Source organism: Prunus dulcis, chromosome 7, assembly GCF_902201215.1.
Source record: "Prunus dulcis chromosome 7, ALMONDv2, whole genome shotgun sequence".
Classification (NCBI taxonomy): domain Eukaryota; kingdom Viridiplantae; phylum Streptophyta; class Magnoliopsida; order Rosales; family Rosaceae; genus Prunus; species Prunus dulcis.
The window spans coordinates 12123058-12145731 of record NC_047656.1 but is presented as its reverse complement, the minus strand read 5'-3'; the positions used below and the strand labels follow the sequence as shown (position 1 = coordinate 12145731).

At 34.7% G+C, this 22674-nt stretch overlaps 2 protein-coding genes across 4 annotated transcripts; both read right to left on the bottom strand.

The window, feature by feature from the left end:
- Positions 1–3570: 3570 nt before the first annotated feature.
- LOC117634173 (beta-glucosidase 12-like) lies at positions 3571–7522 on the bottom strand. The gene is made up of 13 exons (XM_034368130.1): positions 7271–7522; positions 6623–6692; positions 6387–6445; positions 6205–6280; positions 5916–5993; positions 5707–5794; positions 5365–5620; positions 5134–5249; positions 4847–5064; positions 4689–4720; positions 4477–4579; positions 4235–4343; positions 3571–4118 (listed from the first exon to the last, which is right to left on the bottom strand). Exons 1-13 carry the CDS (start codon positions 7448–7450, stop codon positions 3887–3889), a joined length of 1617 nt encoding a protein of 538 aa, XP_034224021.1. The 5' UTR covers positions 7451–7522; the 3' UTR covers positions 3571–3886.
- A 4110-nt stretch (positions 7523–11632) lies between these two features.
- Positions 11633–19286, bottom strand: LOC117634252. 3 transcript variants are annotated; one of them, XM_034368254.1, is made up of 10 exons: positions 18949–19286; positions 18098–18598; positions 17804–17881; positions 16128–16371; positions 14303–14553; positions 13988–14188; positions 13746–13838; positions 13561–13662; positions 13040–13436; positions 11633–11874 (listed from the first exon to the last, which is right to left on the bottom strand). In XM_034368254.1, exons 2-10 carry the CDS (start codon positions 18593–18595, stop codon positions 11843–11845), a joined length of 1896 nt encoding a protein of 631 aa, XP_034224145.1. In that variant the 5' UTR covers positions 18596–18598; positions 18949–19286; the 3' UTR covers positions 11633–11842. The 3 variants fall into 3 exon arrangements, with proteins under 3 accessions (XP_034224145.1, XP_034224144.1, XP_034224143.1); XM_034368253.1 differs by having other exon boundaries at positions 18098–18601; positions 19024–19286; XM_034368252.1 differs by having other exon boundaries at positions 19024–19286.
- Between the last annotated feature and the right edge of the window lie 3388 nt (positions 19287–22674).

Below are 22674 nucleotides of genomic sequence, written 5' to 3'. Positions count from 1 at the left end.
TTGGGTAAACTCACAATTAATATCAATAAACATCAAACTGATGTACTGCTTCTTCCATGTTTATCTCAAAGTCATGTTTTTCAATTATTCACTTCTGCAGCTGAAGTTTTAGTTCTTCAATCCTAGAATCAGTATTGTCAATCGAATTCCTAATTGCATCTGCTAACTCTACTTTGACATTTAGGTCCTTCTCCCTTCTCACAACAAGAGCCCAATCAGCCTGAAATTAAACTTTTAAAAGACACAACTTATGGGACAAGCATTCAAAGCATCTGGATAATAATTTAATATTATTTATTTACTTTTTTTTTAAATATATATTATTTTTATTCAATAATATGTGAAAATTATGTATATAATACGAAAATTTTGTATGTATTATTAAAATTTTTGTAAAAAAAACATGTGCATTAAACATGAAAAATATGTACATACATGTACAATACGAGTATTAAATGTGAAAATGCCAATTTATTTATACGGATAATAAATCTAGAAAATTAAAAACTCAAAAGGGGACAATAGAGACTCGCTTAATGGCCTAATAGTAGTGGATAATGCTTAAAATACTCTAATCCATAAACAAAAATCGAGGAAAAACAATTTAACAAAAAAAAAAAAAAGAAGAAAGATCACAGAGTCTATGTAAAGTGTATAGCCGTTCGGCTATACTATTTATAAATATAAAATATAAAAAAGACCCCAATAAAGCCTCGCGGATATACTAATTTTGTTTAAAATAAAAAATCCTGAGTATATCCGTGCAGTTGTACTATGTTTAAAAAACAAAACAAAACAAAAAGAGGACTAGACTAGCGCCTTGCACCCCTCCCAGTGATTCGGTGCCACATGTCAAAAAGAGTACAGCCGTACGGCTATACTATTTATAAATAATAAATAAATTAAAAAACCCCAATAAAGCCTGGTGGCTATACTCATTTTGCATGAGGTGGTTATTAGGCATATGTCGTAGACGAGACCAGTTGGTGGCTGTTTGGGGTTATTTTGTATTTGAGAAGATGGTCGGAGGATGGGGCGGGTCTATTGGGAGAGAGAGAGAGAGAGAGAGAGAGAGAGAGAGAGAGAGAGAGAGAGAGAGAGTGGGGATTTTTTAAATAAAATATATATTATTTTTCATTATTTTTTTTCACACATCAGTATCAAAATCTAACAGTGAAGTCGATGAAGAGCGTAATTTGGTGAAATTTAAAAATGTTGGGTATGAATTGATGAAATTAAAACCTCATAGTCCATTACGATACATCACTTAAACCTCGAAGTGGTAAACTGTCGTTAGTCCTTAAATATAGAGTTTTTTTATTTAAACCTCACACTTCTCTTTGTTCATTCCATATTCTAAGTTCACCCCAACTTCTAATTCAAATTTTCACAATTTCTAAAAAAAAACCCACTATCTTCCCAAACTAGCCTTAAATACACACCCAGCAGAAAAATAAAGAGATAAAAACATTGTTGCCAAGAAAATAAAAATGACCGGCTGATGAAAATGGGGGAGATTTATTTGTTGCGAGGTCGGTGGAAGAGACAATCATGCACAAGGAAGAGCCCAGGGAGCTCAAAGTTATGAATTGGCTCCAAAAGAGTTGAATGTTGGTGAAACTGAAGAAGAAATCAAAGAAACCTTTGAAACAGTGTCTAAAGCCGATTCTCAAAGCACTGACGTAGTTTCCAAAGATGAGATCATTGCTTATTAGATAGTCCATGAAGGGAATCAAAAGAGCAACTTCAAATACTATCTTCTATATTGCTTTATGAAGAAAAGGAGATAAAAGCTTCTGAACATATTTATAGATGTATTAGGATTAAGTATTATGTTGGATGACTTTTTTGTCTTTCTATACAGTAATAAAAACTTAAGAGCTTAATAATTTAAGTATTAGAATGAACAAAGAAATCGTGAGGTTTAAATAAAAAAAACTCTAAATATATCATATGTACTGGGTACTAGTTAAATCCTGAAATCTCCTCTTTGTTTTCCCCCAACACAAAGATAAATTGAAGAAAATAGAAGTACTAAAGGTGAAGTTACAAGATCGGGTTTATACGATAGATAGATTCCCACAGAACAATAAAAAATAAAAATTAATGCGTGAAAGAAAATGTGTGGGGCTCCCCTGATTTGACCAAAGAAATATCCCTATTTAGTGGGACCTGTGTAAATGTTTACCGCTTCTTGTTTGCTGAACTCATCTTCTTCGCATCATCTTCCTGCAGTTGCCTCTGCAACTAGAAAAAATGTTAAGACTGGACTGGGTGGGATATATATGTAGGGGAAAGTTTCAAAAAAATTGGGTCAGGCTCCAGCCCTACCTAGACAGGGCTGAGTCTGTGCCTGAGAGTGAGGTACATCAAGAACATGTAGACAAAGCCACAAAAGGCCAAAATACCTTTTCCTCATCAAGTCAACAGACTATATAAACCAAGCAAGCAACAACAACATAAAAGGAAATTAAAACTAAGAGAATCGGGTCTTGTTCGCTGCTCTTGGTCTTTTGAGTCCATGTCTTGAGTTGGGCAAGACCCCAAAAGAAAATCAGAATTATAAGATCGGATTTCATATTATTTTTTCAGGTGGTCGAATATCAATTTATATAATGGAGGAAGAACAAATTGAAAGGCAAGAGATTGACTTTCCTATTGAATTGGAGAACAAATCTTCTTCATCTTCATCATTATCGGTTAATGAAGGGGATCTTGAACTAATTTTCCAAACACAAAAACAACAACGAGCACATGTGGAGAGATGTTAGTATAGCTTTAAATATGTGGAGAGATGTTGGGCACAATGAGATTAATGAGAGTTAAAGATAATGAATGAATGTTGCATATTTTCCTTTCAGCATTGCTTTCAAACTTATTAGATATTTGTCACAACGCTTTCGTGAATGTCAATTACTTTGAATTTCCTATAATTTTTACTTTTCGTGAATTTGTGTGGTGTCTTTGGAAGCAAAATAATTTCTGTTTTTGTCATATATGTTATTTTTCAAAGAAAATCTTCTTCCATCTAGAGGGATACTCATTTATATCTCCATTGGAAAAGCAAATATATCCCCTTCTATTGAGGAACACCTTTTAGGATACCCTACGAATTTTTTTTCAACGATCCAAACCATCTATTTTTTAGGTTTTCATTCATAAATCATCCTTGCAAAAAATTAGACAAATCGGAAACCGTTTCGATATTCAATTGTGTCCTACAAAATCAATAAACACGATACTTCAAGAAAGTACTAAAATTTCAATAATTCAATTGAGTGGTCAAATGATATCGGAGTTAAGGTATTTTTTGCAGAGATGATCTTTGAATGAGTATATACAAAATAGACTATTTGGATTAGTGAAATACAATATGGAGTGGGCCCTACAAGGGTGTCCTTCAAATAAGTTTATTTGAGATATCCCTCAATTGAAGCTCTCTGTATATATATATATATATATATATATATATATATTAGTTATTCCAGAAGACAAGGATCTGAGGAAAGATGGAAATTCTTCCATTGTTTGGCAAAATAAAAGAAAATAGTGTTGGGAAGAAAGAGTGACTAAAGTCTATGCAAATATATATGAATTTATAACGAAAATTCATACCAAAGTATGGAAGCCTGTAATAAAAATCTCTACAAATTTATTAAAAATCCAGAAAAAACCTATAGAAATTATACAATTCCAAAAAATCAATCACTTAAAAAAAAATCTTACAAAATAGTATATAATCCTAATTCAATGCACCCCCTAAACTCTCACAAAGAGAGGGAACTGACTCGCACAAGAATTGATCTAAAAAAAGCTGAAAACTTAAAAGACAACTTGCGCACTACCACTTCGGGGGAGTTGTCATGCTTTATTCATCATTTGGAATTCAAACATTTGAGGTCCCACCATTATCGTCCACAAATATTTGTATCTCTTTCATACTTTTTTCTTGCTTTTTGAGGAATCTTTTGAACCAATACGTCGACAGTTTAGAATATCTTTTTAGATTATCTTTAAAATCCACATAGATGATACCAAACCGAACAGTGTATCCATAATTCCATTCAAAGTTGTCTAATAATGACCATGCAAAATATCCTTTCACTTTAGCACCATTTCTGCAAACAAACAAAAAATCAAATGTATTGATGTCAATGTAATGTTTAAATAACGAAAAAATCTAAGACGACTATACCTTAGATGGCCTTGAAAAATTTCTTAAACAGGCACTTACTTAATGGATGCTTGTAGGTAACAAAGGTGACGATAGTAGAAGTCAATTCTATTGGTATCATTAAGAGCTTCTTGAAGTGATACTCTGGGATCATTGGACTCATCAACTCCTACAATATAATGCATTATCATATGCATTGAATTTAAAATTTAGATGTTATAACACTTCACTTTATTTCACACCATCATATAAATGTGAAACATTAATGATACAATTAATAATGACTTAAAATTATTAATTACCATTCTCAGTAATGTAAATGATTGGATCATTATACTTCTCTTTTATGTAGAGCACAAGATCGTGAATTCCTTTTGGATAAACATATAACCAATCTAAAGCAGTCTGCAATTCAATTTGAAGATAATTGACATTTTATGAGTAATTTGTATGTGAAAAACAATATACTAATCCTCCAAATACTAATAGTTTAAGCTAATAATTTGATGTGCACCTGTGGACCAATAGGAACCCCATTAAGCTCAGCTGTCAAAACACATATGCATATGAATATTAGAATCTAATTTTGACACATATGCATATGAATATTAGAATCTAATTATTCTAAGAATTTAATTCATTGCTCAAGGTAAGTATTCAATTTGAACTCACTTGTAACATTAACGTGAGGATCTGTTAAGTAGCTTTTATGTAAATAAATAATGTCAGAAGCATCACTTGCATATCTAGCAGAATAGTAATTTATTCCAATAAAATCAAATGACCCATTTAGCAACTTGGATTGTTCTTCTGTGAATTTTGGTAATCGTTCTCCAACAATTGATCGCATACTGTGCGGATAGTCACCAGTGGACAATGGGTCCATACACCTACAAAATAAGCAAATTCATAAATAAAACATTTAATTTATTAGATATATAAATTAATATTATACTTGCCATCCAAACATAAAATCCAAAGATCGAAATGCAGCATTTATGTCTTTTGTTGCCTCTGAAGCAGGCTCAAACCAATGTGAAGCCAATGTTATTCCTATCGAGCCATTTTGAGATGCCTATGCAAGAAAATTCAATAATTTTTCAAATGATTTAGAGTGAGAAATATTTTCAATTAGGATGGCAATATTCATATCAAAAAAAAAAAAAAAGAGGAAAAATATTTAATTGGACCTGATATTCATCTTTATACAATCTTACAACGATTGCATGAGCAAGGAGTTGATGGTGTGTCACCAAATATGGTTCAGTAGCCGAATTTCCGCCGGTGCAGTTTAGGTTTTGCCAAGCAGAGCATCGTCCTGGTGCATGGCACCCGATTGCATAACCATGGTGACTAACGGTATATGGCTCATTCATCGTGATCCAGTGTTTTACTCGATCGCCAAATTCCTTAAAACAAAGTTCTGCATAGTCTCTAAAATGATCGCTGTATATGGTATGTAGATGTTATTGTAATATGTATTTAATTAAATAATCAATGTTATATACTGAGGATAGAATTTGTTCACTCACACAATATTAGGGCTTAAGAAACCACCATATTCATCCTCTAAAGCTTGTGGAAGATCCCAATGAAAGATTGTCACAAATGGTTTTAGACCTATATATATATATATATATATATATATATCATGAATAAAAGCCAATTAAAACTTTGACTAAATGATGTTTTTAAGGGGTTAAAGTATCAATCATTAATCATCTAAGGTGAGATGACTCGCCTTTAAGTAGGAGTTCATTGATGAGATTGTTGTAATATTTGATTCCATCCTCATTCACGCCCCCACTTAGCTTTCCATCTAATAATTAAAACAAATACAACAAATAAGGAAACTCAATCTTCAAACACTAAAATTGTTAAACTGTATATTTATGGCCTTACTGTAGCTAATTTAATTCGGTTCAGTTCTTTCAGTGATCAATTATTTTAATTTAGAACAAAATAAAGGGAGCAACTGTTGTAACAAAAAAAGAATTGTTATGTATTATATTGAGGATGAATCAACCTACTTGGTAATAAATTGGACCATGAGATAGAAAACCTATAAGCATCCAATCCCGTGTTCTTCATAATCACCACATCTTCCTATATAAGAAATAAGCTACAAGTTAAAGACGTAATCTTCAATGTCATGTGTACACAATGTGCCCTTTCACTTCAAGTAAAGAAGGTCTAGAGATAAAATTATAACCTTATAACGCTGATATTGATCAACAGTGACATCTCCATTACTGCCATCTACGATCCTTTCTGTATTTGCACATTGAAAATTAATTATTTAAATCATAGAAATCCAAATATTATTTCATGCAAACTACGATGTATATACGATAAGGTTTTTTTTTTCCAATTTATGACTCAACTCAATGCACCAAGACTTTTTGAAGTTATCTTATTTTGACTAATTCATTGTTTGATTAGACAGACCTGAATGGTTGTGGGTGTAGGTGTCCCATATACTTGGTCCTCTACCGCCTTCTTTTACGACACCTTCGTACTGAAATGGACATGCATAGTACATACAGAATTAAGATGTAAATATTGATGCATGCATGTGGTGGAAGTTAGGGTTATTCGTTTTATTAGTTCATGAATTTAGATTCGATTTGCATTTGAGTTCTTCAATTTCCAAAATCATTCATGCCGTCCTTCAACTTCAGAAACTAATAAAATGAATAGCCTTGGAAGCTAATTGATCTGAGATTAAACTGAAATTAAACCCAAGTAATTATATATAAAACACCAATTAAAGGGTAATCTATATATATATAAAGCAAAAGGCAAAGAATGCTGAAACATTCAAAATATCAAAAATGCCCTTAGTTAATGCAAACATTAAGAATTGAAATTATTAATTAAATGAGGATAGTATGATAAATTCACACTTTTTCATATTTAAAAAAAAATTTAAAAAAAGAAAAAGCATATAATGGATCCTATTTTTATGGAACACAACTACCCATTATTTTTTTTAATTCTAAAATAAAATTTTAATTTAAAAAAAAAACCCTCTCGCATGCGCAGAAGCGCGTGCAAAGAGGCTAGTTATTAATTAAGGCCCAAGAAGGAACTGACCTGATAAGCTGCCGAGGTTGTGCCAAATATGAACCCTGGTTGGAGAGCATCGAAACTGCTCCTATTGAGAGAGTCGCAATGAATGGGTAGATCATCTGTATTAGCAGCTTTGTTATTTGTAAATGCAAAGCCAACGAGTAGCACCAGAGATAAGACCGAAGAGCCTAAATGCATTGCCATAAGTGACTACGAAAAAGAAAGAAAAGCCTGGATGGTTTTTGGTGGCTCTCTCCCACCCACATACTGCTTGGGTTTATATAGAGGGAGTGCGTACGTATTTATGGAACAATAGTTATATCAATAAGTACGTGTCAAATTATTAAGAAATGTGGTGATTGAGAGTGTACATTGGATTAAAGTGATGAGAAAAAAAATGATATCATCATGACTTTTTCATTATCAAATACGATAATGAAGTATAAGATTGTGGGTGAAGGCTTCCTCCCTATGAGCTTGGAAGGAGAGTGAAGAAACAGTCCTGCTGCACATCGCCATCATGTCTTCTTCAAGTGATGTTGAACTTTCATGAATTAGAATTCAAAGCGTATACGTAAATGGAAATTTGAAAAACTGGAACACTAATTGGGACAATCATTAAATGAACAAAAGAAATTATCGCAAAACAGATCAAATCAAACCGTCCATCATCTCTGTCACTTCGACAAGAGGGTAAAATTGAGTAGTGCATGGATTTCGACAGCTAAACCACAATTAGACAGAATTGACCAAAACAGAACCACAGTTAGACAACCATAGTGAGAAACCACATCCCCACCCACAACCACACCACAGTTATTATGTGGAATTCTTTTAGGATTATTTTCTGTGTAGGCTTTGGATATGTTAGGTTCATTTATTGGCACCTTAAAGAACGAAAGGGTGTGAATTCTTTAAAATTAAGTCCTTTTCATTCCTGCACCAAAAAAACAAAAAAGTCTTTTTCATTCATTTCATTTCAGTATGGATTCTTTATAGATTCAAGGGACTTTTAGGGGGATTCTCTGGCTGGCTGGCTGGTGACGTGAGGGATGAAAAAAAAAAAAAAAAAAAACTTTTTTTATTTTAAAAATAAAGACCTAGCTCAAAACAGCATCTTTTTGACCAGGTCATTAAAAACAAAGGTTAATTTCAATTTAAGTTTAAGAAATTTTAATGTTTTATTTATATTTTAAGCAATTTAAGTTTAAGAAGTTGGATCCTACGTATGCCATTTCAATAATTAACGGAAAAGTTAAAGCCGAAACTAAATTGCAAAAAATTAAAAATGTAATTATTAAAATTGAGAATATAAAAATAAATATACTTTAATAATAAAAATTCAGAGTACTAAATTAAAATTAACTCTAAAAACAATGAAGCGCACGAAGAAGCTGTTAAGCAACTTGATTGGGACATTTCATTAAGTTCGTCCACCATGTGGCCACCTCATCTCGATCACCCTCCAACGATGATATAGACAAATAAGAATCTTAAGATGACGAGGACAGCCAAAATCCAAAGGGGAATGGACCCAATCGTGAATAGGAAAAAACTGTGTTTGGAACTATTGCCTGTACTCAATAATTTACACCCAAAAACAAAAGGAAAATGCATAATGGACCAAGTTTTTGTCTGTAGTTTGTTTCCCAATCATCGTGGTTAGAGTTGGTAATGGGTTGTGTCGTGTCGGGATAGTAAATATGTCAAGAATGCTCAATTCAAACTAGAACTATTTAATAAACATATCGGATCGTCTTAAACAGGTTATTAAACAGATTACCTGGTTAATAACTTGTTTAATAATAAGTGCTAGCAACGGTAACCGGTGGAATTCGATTTTGAACAACTCCGTCAATTGTTTTTTTAGTAGGAGAAACCAAAGAGAGAGAGTGAGATTGATGATGTTGATATGAGAACTTAAGAGGAAAAAAAAAAAAATTAGACGTGAGTATTTTTTATATTTTGTTTTGTTGATTGGAAAAAGCAAAGAATTTTCCCATGATCACAATAATGTGAGAATTGATCCTGATGTGCAAAGAAACATGTGAAATTACTAAAATAGTTATGCATATAATTATTATAAATATAAATATCAAATTATATACATGTGAACTTCTACTTCTTTGTCCAGATAATAAATAAAAATAAAATATCTACTTTGAAAAACAACTTGTGGAAACATTATAAATTTCAAATGGTGTTGGATATAATCTCAAAATTGTCTGTAGCATGGTGGATAAGGTGTTGGAAAGGAATGAAAGTGAAACAGGTCGTATCGGAAATTGCCACCCCTCTGTGTCACTTGACATGCACACTACGGTTAAATTTTTATTTTATTTTAAAAAACGTGTTATAGAATAAAATAGTACAACTTGAGAAAAAAAAAAAACAATAACAAAAACCAAAAAAAAAACCGAAAAAAAACCAATGGAACGATCACAGTTGATCAGTTACGAGTTGAACGTGTTATCCCTTCAGTTTATGAGTTCCATGTAGTTCACAAAGCACATTTGCATCAACTGCAACATAATACAGTACCAACCAAATATATTACTATCAACTTCTTGCCAGAAGACAAAACATTTATCTTAAATGTTTTTCCTCTTAAATGTTTCTCTTAAATGATGGATCGAATATTTCTCTTAAATGTTTTTTCTCTTAAATTTTATTCATTTCTTGGATCGAATATTCTGATTTTGGTACAAATTCAGGTATAGGTTAGTTTGATAGCTTTGGTATTGGGTTTCTGAGTCTGAAGGTTGGTTTTCTTCGTGGAATTCTTTGAGGCTTTGGATATGTTAGGTCCATTTATTGGCACCTTAAAGAACGAATAAGGGTGTGAATTCTTTAAAGTTAAGTCTTTTTCATTCCTGCACCAAAAAAAAAGGTGGTCTTTTTCATTCATTTCATTTCAGTATGGATTCTTTATAGATTCAAGGGACTTTTAGGGGGATTCTCTGGCTGGCTGGCTGGTGGCGTGAGGGATGAGAAATAAAAAAACTTTTTTTATTTTAAAAATAAAGACCTAGCTCAAAACAGCATCTTTTTTAATAGGTCATTAAAAACAAAGGTTAATTTCAATTTACGTTTAAGAAATTTTAATGTTTTATTTATATTTTAAGCAATTTAAGTTTAAGAAGTTAGATCCCACGTATGTCATCTCAATAATTAACGGAAACTCTAACAGTAAGGTCAACACTGGAACTAAATTGCAAAAAATTGAAAATATAATTATTAAAATTGAAGGTGTAGGAATAAATATACCTCAATGATAAAAATTCAGATTACTAAATTGAAATTAACCCTAAAAAGAATGAAACGCATGATAACGCTGTTGAGCAACTTGATTGGGACATTTCATTAAGTTCGTCCACCAAGCTTCCATGCTTCACCCTCCAACGATGATAAAGACAAATAAGAATCTGATGATGACCTTTTTTTGTGTGGGTCTGATTAGGGTCTCATGATGACGAGGACAGCCAAAATCCAAAGGGGAATGGGCCCAATCGTGAATAGGAAAAAACTGCGTTTGGAACTATTGCTTGTACTCAATAATTTACACCCCAAAAAAGGAAAATGCATAATAGACACCAAGTTTTTGTCTGTAGTTTGTTTCCCAATCATCGTGGCTAGAGTTGGTAATTGGTCATGTAATGCGGGTTAGTGTCGTGTCAGGATAATAAATGTATTAAGAATGTTCAATTGAAACTAGAATCATTTAATAAACGTATTAGGTTGAATTCGAATCATCTTAAACAGGTTACCTGGTTAATAACCTGTTTAATAATAAGTGCTAGCAACGGTAACCAGTGGAATTCAATTTTGAACAACTCCATCAATTGTTTTTTTGGTAGGAGAAACCAAATAGATAGTGAGATAGATGATGTTGATATGAGAACTGAAGAGGGAAAAAAAAAAAAAAATTAGACGTGAGCATTTTTTATATTTTGTTTTGTTGATTGGAAAAAGCAAAGAATTTTCCCATGATCACAATAATGTGAGAATTGATTGTGATGAGCAAAGAAACTTGTGAAATTACTAAAATAGTTATGCATATAATTGTTGTAAATATAAATATCAAATTATATACATGTGAAATTCTACTTCTTTGTTTAGATAAAAAAATAAAAAAAATAAAAAATCTACTTTGAAAAACAACTTGTGGAAACATTATAAATTTCAAATGGTGTTGGATATAATCTCAAAATTGTCTATAACATGGTGGATAAGATGTTGAAAAGGAATGAAAGTGAAACAAGTTGTATCAGAAATTGCCACCCCTCTGTGTCACTTGACATGCACACTACGTTAAAATTTTATTTTATTTTAAAAAAAACGTGTTATAGAATAAAATAGTACAACTTGAGAGAGGAAAAAAAAAAAAAAAAAAAACCCACTGGAACGATCACAGTTTATCAGTTACGAGTTTGAACGTGTTATCCCTTCAGTTTATCAGTTCCTAGTTGAACATACGTCCATGCAGTTCACAAAGCACATTTGATGCATCAAATGTAACATAATACAGTACCAACCAAATATATTACTATCAACTTCTTGCCGGAAGACAAAACATAAACATAGCTGATATGAACTTCATCTTCTAGGTCGGGTCATTCGTGGGCGGCCTGAAAGATAACAAACAGAATAGTTACAACATCCAACACCAAAATTGGACCAAAGGGCGTTTAACTAAGAGCAATGCCAGAGACCAAAGGGCGTTCAACCAAGAGCAATGCCAGAGTTCAGCTAAGAGCAATGCCTGAGTTCAACATTAAACGAATTGGGCAAAAGAAGCAATAACATTGATATTCATTTTTCACAGCTAATTAAATGACTTTACGGGAAATCAGCAGTATTTGAAATACCCACATGATCAAATAATACCTATTGTGTATTTAAAAATTCACACACCTCCAAACAAACAGGTAGGACATTAGCAAGGAAACAGACAATTTCTATTAAAATGACCATATCTTTTTAACGCTGATCAAGTGAAATAACATGGAACTCGAGGGTGCATACAGAAGAAACAAGTGGCATTCTTGCTTCCATTTGACTTCATGGGGACAATAGGGGCAAATCTTCGTACAGTTTAGACACAGCACAGTGCTAAAGACAACAAAGAGTAAACACAACGCATAAAATTTCTCTACAGAGATGTAGCACAATGTATTTGGGATATCACAAACAACGTGCAGTAACATCACATGCTGATGCAAACTTTGGTATTTGTTAAACCAAATCAGAAACTGAAAGTTTTCCATTTTTAATTACACAAGAGGAAGCAAACTGTGGAAAATGATAAAAATTACACCAACCACCCCTCTCACTGATTCCACATGAGTTATCCATGGACCCATAGCTATTAGTACAAAATAGCTATGATGGTTGTTAAATTATAAAAATAAATAAAAATCTGAAGCCAGAATTTTAGGTCCTTATCCACACATAAACAGAATAACATAACCACAATACTAAACTTGAAAGGCTTTTTTTATCACAAGAGGTCATTGAAAAAAAAAAACACACACACACACACATAAACTCAACCTTGATTGAGGCCCCAGCATTGGGTACACTTCTTTCTCAATGAAGAATTATGAAACAGTGACATATTGTGGTGCCTGACCCATATTTTTCCCTATCAGTCTTTCACCAAACAAGACAAACGCAGAATTCTCAATTCAAATGAGTCATACTTCAATATAAATTGTTCAAAGATTGTAATTCCATTTTTCCAAAACCCCTATATGATAATTCTGTATAAAGTAAGTATTCAAAGATGCATACCATTTCGGGAGGGTGGATTTTCAGTACGTCTCTCAATTTGGGCCGGGGAGTGCATATGACTCGTCAACTGTACTAGTAAACCTTCAAACCGATTCATTTGAACTGATAGCAAACCCTCAACCCGACCAAGTTGCTCTTTCAAGCCCTGTACCTCAGCAGCACTTCTTTGTTCAGACTCCTCTTGTCGCTGCTTTGATTCCTCAAGTTGCCTTCTAAGCTCACTAACAGTAGATGATGATGAAGATGATGGGCCCCATAACTCTTTTGGGGTTACACCATTTCCATAACCACGCACCCGACTCGAACGCTCAGGTCCAAAAACCTTTACAAAAATCTCGTCTTCAGTCATCTGTGAGTTCTCCACAGACATTTGAGTATAAAGTTTCTTGAGCTTTGACTGTATTCAGAAAATGGAACCACAAGGTACAATGAAAAAATAAAAAAAGAGAGAAAACCAAAACTACATAACTGAGAATTAGGTAAGCTTGCATATCCAATTTAATCTTGGGATCAATATATACCAATGCCTCCTGTGAAGCTGGATTTGCAGCTAGTCCATCAGGCCGCACATGGGTAAGTTCCCATAGAAATGTACGTCCAGGGTCATTTCCAGTCTTCTTTCTCTGCAATTGCACAAACAAAAAAACTAAGAATGATGACGAACACAGTAAAATATTACTCAAGAAGTGAATAGCTCAGGTCATACCTCTTCCTCACGGATTTGTGAGAAACTCTTGGAACCAGATGTGTGGATTATGTTATTTTTGGAACGATTCTCCACGTTTTTCTTACTAATTAACTGCATTCAAGGAAGATTATGAATGTATTTATAATAAAAAAAATCCAAGGTGAAACAGATAACTGAAAGGAAAATAGGAAAAAAAGTAAAGTTTCTTGATTTTCTTTCCCCTCAATATTTTCTTTTTATATGCAACATTTTTTTGGTACCTCCCATTCAGGTGAGCTCCACATGTTTATAAGATACTGCCAATCATCCTCCGCAACATTTGGTGGTATTTTTTTCCGTGCTTCCTCAGTTGTCTCACATGTTTCATACCATATCTTCTTGAGGTAATGCCGATAATTGTGGTAGGATCTATGAATCTGATCCAATACCCATGTCATGTGATCTTCAACTTTGAAACGCTTCTGAGAACATGTATGAGGAAATATGACAAAATAAACATGCAAAACTGAGGATTTAAGGGAAAATTAAAAGGTATAGTGTGAAGTACTTCCTTCAAAATCTTTTGTTGTACTAACCAACATATGTTCAAATGCCTTCTTTTTAATCTCAAATGGGATTTTCTTCCACGACTTGACCTGCAGGGGTAACTCCCGGGTTTGCCTAACCAGGGCTGTACACTCTGATTTGAAAATTGTGGAGCTATCACCTACAGCTCTCCGGTTCCTCCAGCTGATTTCAAATCTTTCCCCAATCGGAATTTGAGCTAGTTTAAGGTTACGGGTGGGCCCTCGTGTCCTCCTTTTCCCCACATTAGAGCTTCTTAAAACTATAAAAATATAAAAAATTGAATCAAAACTTAACGAAATGGAAACCAGAAGTAACCTACACTAATGATGAAAAATATAATATGAAGCCTCATCTTAAGGAACTATAGTACTGGAAAATTAACAGATTTGCTGTCAATTTGAGTTTCGAAGTATATATATTCAACATTCATACATCAGTACAATGAAAACTCCTCTACTTTGTCTTGAAAATAAGTGAGAAATACACATATAAGTATACTCAGATTCAAATTCAATTTATTTAATAAACTAAACTCACATATAGAATTTATTTGGCAGTAAACAATATCATCTTTATAAAACAACATTATGAAAACTTTGAATAATGGTACATACAGAAGTTCAAAAGATTTATGAAGATCCTGCGATCTTAAAGGCAGTGGAAAAAAGAATTAATCAAAGACAATATGGTTTCTCTATTGGCTTCTTTTACAACCAAAAGAAAATGATATATCTGTATGCACACATAAAGCCAAAACATATTTGATCTAAACCACAACCATGAAACACACAATGACTATTTGTTTGTAATCTTCAAACAAATAGTCACATATTCTGTAATCTTCAAATTTAATCTATTTGTTTGTAAGTGCTTATGCATGCAGGTATGGATTTTCTTTCATACTGTGCATAGAAACCCAAGTAATCCTATGAAAATTATAACCCAATTAACAAACAAATAAGCGTACTCTAAAAGCACTGCATACTGGCATAGGAGCATGCTGTCTCCCAGTGTATGTACAACAAACCCAAACATACTGGGATCTTGGGAACTTTACCAATTGATATGTAACCTACTCTTGAATTCTTTTCTTTGGTTAATAAAAGCAAAACCTCACTCTTGATGGTGATCACAGAATCAAAAGAGGCCATGCTGAAATACACAGTAACAAAGACAAAATGAAATTTGAGAAGGCAAACCACATACAAGGACAACCAAGGATGAAATAATCAACCGTAAAAACAATATCGTACTCAAACATACAGATATATCGACCGATATTTCCGTATAGTTTCCAATATTAGGGACTGTCAATGAAAATGACAGATATCGGCTTTAAAACATGGAAAATTTAAATGAAACATTAAGAAATGTTAAATCAATCATAAATGCGTTATGCATGTACTAAACAAATAAATTTCATAATATACTTTGTCTATCATATACTAATGCATGCAATAAACAAATAAATTTCATAGTATACTGCACCTGAGATAAGTATATGATATGTATATGAAGGTAAAACTTTAACTACATATATGGTGATCGAGGTTACTTTTGTATAAGATGGAAATGATTTTAACGCAGAATAGAGTGGAAATTCATCTATTCTTCTTCCATTCAGTTTCAGCTAATTGGCGCTGATTAGCAACGAAATATAGGCAAAATATCAGGGAACAGGAAAGACATAGTTTCACCCTCTATATCTATATTGGTGGTCAAAATCTTGATATAACTGGCTCCCAAGTGAAAATTTATCACCAAGAATAACAAGTTTATTTAAACCACCTATCAAAATAAAGTAACAAAACAGAAGTAATGTGAAACCCTTACTGCTACTTGTCCCTGGTTCTTTACTGGACAGACCAGCAGCTGTCCAATATGTCATGAACTTTGCCTCCACCCTTTTCATAAGATCCAAAACAAAGTTACCCTCATTGTAATAGTTGTAGCAGTTCTTCCAAATGTATTGGACGTCCTTGAATACATCCTCCGAGTTCGTGTACTTAGTACCATTTTCAAGATGGTTGCATATTGTTCCAAAATCCATTGGTGTATCTATGACATCAAAGTAATCCTGGATCCAACCGGTTACCCCCAGAAAGGGGGAAAAAAGACAGAGAAAGTAGAAGATAAATCAACAAGGGAGAGATGAATTATGAAAGGAACGCAGCAACGCATTTCAGAACAGATATGACATCTATGACGTCAATGTTGCATTGTGGATCTGTCTGAGATTAGATCAGCTAAACAAAAAATCCTAAGAATTCAATATTTCCAACTTATTGATTCAGGAAGCATAACAGAACCTTAAAACCTTACAGTTAATATAAAGCTTCGTTTTTCCTTTTTGAATACATGATATGCTACAGAATGTCCAGAACGGGATATAATTTTGAGTTACAGCGATAAGGGGGAGGAGGCACACACTCAAGGGCTTTTGAACATGGGTCATGGGGTCGGGGTGGGGGGCATAGCACCTCAGCCACTGAGGTAAACCCAAGGACCCCACAACAGGATATGAACCCCAAAGGGTATTAACTTGCAGATATTTGTGTACATGAAAAACGGAGACTTACCAATAGAATATCCATATCTTCCAAGAATACAGTATTGCATCTGTGACAAGAATTAAGTTCTTTTCAGGCTTTTAATGGAGGGTCATTTTTGGTACCTTTGACCCTGGCTTTGTAACCTTTGTCCTATGCAGTAGGTACTTGGTATTACTTATATTTTGCATAGACAAAGTAGAATAATATATGTATACAAATACATATATAATCAAAAGTGATGTGTATATATACTCAAATGAAACCAAATCAGGTTTTTGACTAGCTTTTTACATGAACACACACGTGTGTGTGTGTGTAAATAAAAATAAAAGGTTTTGTTTTCTCTAAAACCCAAGTCTGGGTGTAGTGCAAATTGCAATAAAGTAGATAATCGTAGCACAAACAGATATTGCAAACCTGACAATATATAGACATAAACCAAAGCAGAGTTCGTTCCTAATTAAATACGCTTTGTATAGCTTAAAACCAGAACTGATACGTATAAGGTGATAACAGATCTTTGTTCTCTAGTCCAGACCAAAAGAGAATCAAATTTAAAAATAAGATCATCAAAATAAAACAGCTATACCATATATATGGTAGGAGTTGCTGACATGAAAGATGCCTTAATTTTTTTGAATGTATTTTATTAAAAAGTATATATAAAAATGTACATATACATAACACGTCAGTGCAGAAGACTCGCATTATTACAAAAACAAAATGATGTTTGAATTCAACCAAGTCATTTTCCACTAAATTTAAAAGCTTAGTGGCTAGACAAGCTTGTACCCCAAAAGAAATAGTTTGACATAGTAACTCGATAAACTTGAAGCAAGAAACTGCAATCTCCTATTAGATGCCCGCAAAAAAGCTGGTACATCATAATGATCACCATATCATGTTATCACTCAAGAAAAATATTTAGAAAATATACATATCGAAAATCACACTCACAGGTAATCTCAGAGCAATTGGATCCACAGGAATGTTGAAAGGTACAGCTGCATCCATTTTCATAACCCTCTTAATAACCTATAAGGTGAGAACAGCAGTAAGTTCAATCACATTAGGCATAATCTGGTCAGAAAAACTATCGCAACAAAATGCCTGGTTAGAAGCACTTCAATTGTTTTTTCAAAAACAAAAAACATTTTGTCCCTTCCTATGAATGTATAAAAGACTACACAAGCACCTAATTCTAAAACCAAAATGTCACAACAGAAACCAATTACAAAATTTCCATCATACCGCCAGAGAAGCACTTAATTCTTTTTTGTTACAGCAAGGATCATGCGAAGGCGCCTCTTGCTCATTCTGGAATCTACTCCAAGAACCAAAGACTTGCAATGGCTTAGTTTGTTCACCGTCAATCTTCTTGGATAAGTTTTCCATCTGGAGATTCACTTCACCATACTTCCTAAGCAATCTCTGCACAGTCCTATCCATGGAGCTCACATTTTGATCCCCGTACGACCAGTCACTCCCCATTGAAGAAGAAGAAGAATTACCTGAATCAATCTCCATTTCAGGGTCAAATTCCTCATTATTATGGTCTTCGTTATCAGATTGATTCCACCCAATATCATTTCCTTCTTCAACATTTTGACTCACAAAATTCAAGAATGCTACTTCTTTCTCATTGACCAATTTCTCATTAACCATTCTCTCACTTACTACTCTCTCACTGACCACATTGGGTTTCTTGCGTGGCCTTCCCCTTCCCCTGCAGGCTTGTTTGCGCCTCATGATCTACTAACAAACATCACAAATTAAAAAGCGAAAAGGAAAACAAATTAGTCAGAGCAAGCTGGCCGGGTGACTCGAAAAGCTCTCTAAGTAAGTCAGACTTACAATATTTAATATATGCAGCAATTATATGCTTACAAGCTTCAAAATTTGTTAAATTCGTTCAAATAATAGAACGAAAATCAGTGAAAAAAAAAAAAAAAAACTCTTGTTGTCACCAATAACTTTTTGGTGACAACAAGTTTATAACTTCTTATCTTTTTAGTCATAATTGAGAATATAAGCTTAACCGCCGCAGTTTCACTTCACACCCACACAAATATACATACAAACACAGATATATAACGATTCACCTTTATCTGAAGAAAAAGATACAAGACGCGCGTGTGTAGACTGTAGAGCGTAGAGTGAGAGTGAGAGAGAGTTACCTTTGCCTGAATCAAATGAATCGTAGATATCAGGCTTTGGGATGGTTGAGCACCTGGGGCTTAGGGTTTTGATTATTTTGTTTTTCACTGGGGTTGTGGTTTGCAGGGTGCACACAAAGTCGTGGCTAAATGCTAGGTTGGGGTTTTCGTTGACCGCGGTGTTGCGGCGACCATAATGGCCGGCAAAGGCAATAACCAACCATGGTTACATTTTGTAACCAACCAAACACATTATTGTCATTAAAGATGGAAGTGCTTGTAGTTAGGGGGCTTTCCCAAAATTATAGGGCTTGGGGCGGGTCGAGTTGAGCTTTTACAAACTAAAGGAGGTTAACCGAGCTTGCACACCGCATATGGGATGGCACCATAGTAGAAAAAGTGGGTCAAACTCTCTTTTCCTCCAAGTGCACCTGGGTTCGAGTCACTTAAAAAACAATCTTGAAATAACCCAATATAATACTCTCCCCCCATCCCCCCTCCCAACGAATGACCCCAAAAAAAAAAAAAAAGGGTGCTTGCACACCCTTATATTTATGTATGGGTAGGTCATGCCTTGCTTTTATGGGTCAGTCAAATTAGGCTTTTCCTTAATGGGTTGAATGGGCACTCATTGGCCTTTGAGCCCACGAACCAAACGATGACCCTTAGCTACTTGTCACTATGATGGAGAAAGCCTCCACAAAGCGACGATAATACCCGGTTAACCCAAGAAAACTTCGTATCTCAGTGACATTAGTTGGTCGCGGCCAGTTTACCACTGCTTTCACCTTTTGGGGATCCACATAAATACCTTCAGCAGAAATCACGTGCCCCAAAAAACTAATTCTATCTAACCAAAACTAACATTTGCTGAACTTTGCATACAACTACCTCCTCCTTAAAGTTCTCAGCACAATTTCCAAGTGCTTCATGTGGGCCTTCTGACTTTTAGAATACACAAGGATATCGTCTATGAACACAATCACAAAGCGGTCCAGATAACGTTAGAACACTCTGTTCATGAGATCCATAACACTGGTGGCACATTAGTCAACCCAAAAGGCATCACCAAAAACTCATAATGGCCATACTTTGTCCAGAAAGCAGTCTTAGGTACGTCATCTTCCCTGATCCGCAACTGATGATAAACTGATCTCAAATCAATCTTTCCTTCAACTGATCGAATAAGTCGTCAATGCGTGGCAACAAATATCGATTCTACACTGTGGCCTTGTTCAACTGTCTATAATCAATGCACAACCTCATGGTGCCATCATTCTTCTTCACAAACAGAACTGGTACCCCCAAGAAGAAAAACTGGGTCGGATGAAATCCTTGTCCACCAACTCTTCCAATTGAGTTTTCAACTTTCTCAATTCTGCTGGTGTCATTCTATACGGTGTCTGAGAAATAGGATTCGTTCCTGGGACGAGTTCAATAGTGAATTCAATCTCCCGTTCATGAGGTAATCCAGGAAGATCTTTTGGGAACACATCCGGAAACTCTCGTACCACCGGAGTATCTTCCAACAGCAATCCATTATCTCGTGTCTCAATCACATGAGCCAAGTATCCTGAGCATCCCTTTCTATGTAACCGGCTCGCTGTCATGTTACAGCGTGTCCACTGTTTTGGAGAGTTGTGGAAGAATCACGTAGAGGCTTCTTTAGGGTGCCATCGACGAAACCTTCTTTGTTTTTGGTGTTGAGCGACTCCAGGTTGGATAATTTTCTCATTCAAGAGGTTTGTGACAAGGACAACCCCTGGTTAATCAGAGTGATGGAGGTAGAGAGGATCTTTAGGATCATCATACTTGGGTTGATCAGGCTTGGCTGAGGCTTGAGAATCATATTTGGGTTGCTCAGGCTTGGTTGAGACTTGAGGTGATTTGCTGTCGTCGTCGATCGCCATAGAGGTTAGCAAGAGGACTGGTTAGTGTTTGAGTTTGTGTAGGATTATTGGTAACCTTAGGCTGCTAATACCATGATAGAATTGATAATTTGTATATTTGATAAATATTACAAAATGGGGTACAAAGCCTTTATACAAATACAATAGCCAATTAAGATCCTGAAAGCTAGCCTAAATGAGCTATCTGTATAAAAAGAAGGAAATAAACTAAATATTTGTACAGGTCAATGACTAATATTCCAAATCAATCACGTTAATTTGGTTGGGACTTTACTCTCCTCAACATGGAGGTTGCCGCACCGGGGGAGAGGGGTGAAATGGGTGGGTGGCGATTTGGGGGTTGGGGGTGGGACAAGAAATCGAGGGAGATAGGGGAGGGGTTTGTGAGGGGTGAGGGATGGCGGAGGGGAGAAGGAATAGGAGGGAGGTGAAAGTGATGAGAGAGAGAGAGGGAGAAAGTTGCAGGTATGTTTAACTTTCACATTTCGAGAAAACAATAAAAGAAACAACATGAATTACATTGACACCAAGTGCCAATACACCTGATGAGAGGGGTGACATAAATGAGTCGCATGTATGTTTTACTCGTACATTTCGAGAAAATAGTAAAGAAACAAGAAGCACCATAGACTAAAAGTGTCGATACACGTGATGAGAGAGAGGGAGAAAGTTGCAGGTATGTTTGACTTTCACATTTCGAGAAAATAGTTCAAAAAACAACAAGAACTACATTGAAACCAATAATACACCTCATGAGAAGAGGAAGAAATTGGATGACAAGGGAAAAAAGTGTGTTTTTGTTGGCGTAAGTGACTATTCCAAAGCCTATAGTTATTCAATCCAATCACCAAGAAGATTATCATCAGCCGAGATATAATTTTCGATGAGGTGAACACGTGGAACTGGATTGAAAAAGCCTTATTCCTGTAATTTTTTATGAAGATGAAAAAGAAAAGAGGTTGACTCGTTATCTGTACAACATGACCAGTCACACACGCAGCTGCAACAACTAGACCTATAGCAATAGCAGTCAATTATTTCCAGTGAAAATCAACAAGGGGATGAATCTAGCTTAAGGTCCCAATGCTTGAGATAGAGGACATCATGGATGATGGATTATAAAGTCAGTAGTGTTTATCAATTTGATGATGATGATGACACAACTTCACATTTTACCTTGTTTTCAGATTGTGATCCAATAAGTTTTCAAGAAGCTGTGAAGGAACCAAAGTGGCAAAAAGCCATGGATGCAGAAATCAGGGCCATTGAGAAAAATAACACGTGGTGCTGAGAGACCTTCCAAATGGGCAGAAAAAGATTGGAGTTAAATGGGTTTTTAAAACAAAGCTCAATGAGAAGGGTGAGATAGATAAGCACAAGGCTCGTTTAGTGGCAAAAGGCTACAAGTAAGAGTTTGGTGTTGCTCCGACTTGTTCTTTCCATGGCTGCTCAAAACTCGTGGCCAATTGTTCAATTGGAAGAAGAGGTGTATGTTGAGCAACCTCCTGGATATATGCAACAGGGAAAAGAGAAAAAGGTATATAGGTTGAATAAAGCACTCTATGGGCTGAAACAAGCACCTAGAGCTTGGTCATCTAAGAAGCAGCCGATTGTGACTTTATCAACAACCAAAGCTGAATTTGTTGCAGCAGCATCCTGTGCTTGCCAAGCCATTTGGCTGAGAAGGTTAACTGAAGCACTACACTAAGGTCTAACGTCAATCTATTATGATAACGTTTATGCTATTAAGCTTTCGAAAAAT

What these genes read in the sequence shown, in the direction of transcription:
- LOC117634173 (XM_034368130.1), bottom strand. Translation starts at nt 7,450, where the DNA reads ATGGCAATGCATTTAGGCTCTTCGGTCTTATCTCTGGTGCTACTCGTT. An exon ending in ATGGTCCAATTTATTACCAA is followed by an intron (nt 5,994 to 6,204) that starts GTAGGTTGATTC and finishes TTTAATTATTAG; the next exon opens with ATGGAAAGCTAAGTGGGGGC. An exon ending in TCCTCACGTTAATGTTACAA is followed by an intron (nt 4,721 to 4,846) that starts GTGAGTTCAAAT and finishes GTGTTTTGACAG; the next exon opens with CTGAGCTTAATGGGGTTCCT.
- LOC117634252 (XM_034368254.1), bottom strand. Translation starts at nt 18,595, where the DNA reads ATGAGGCGCAAACAAGCCTGCAGGGGAAGGGGAAGGCCACGCAAGAAA. An exon ending in AGGCATTTGAACATATGTTG is followed by an intron (nt 14,189 to 14,302) that starts GTTAGTACAACA and finishes ACATGTTCTCAG; the next exon opens with AAGCGTTTCAAAGTTGAAGA. An exon ending in CAGCTTCACAGGAGGCATTG is followed by an intron (nt 13,437 to 13,560) that starts GTATATATTGAT and finishes TTCTGAATACAG; the next exon opens with TCAAAGCTCAAGAAACTTTA.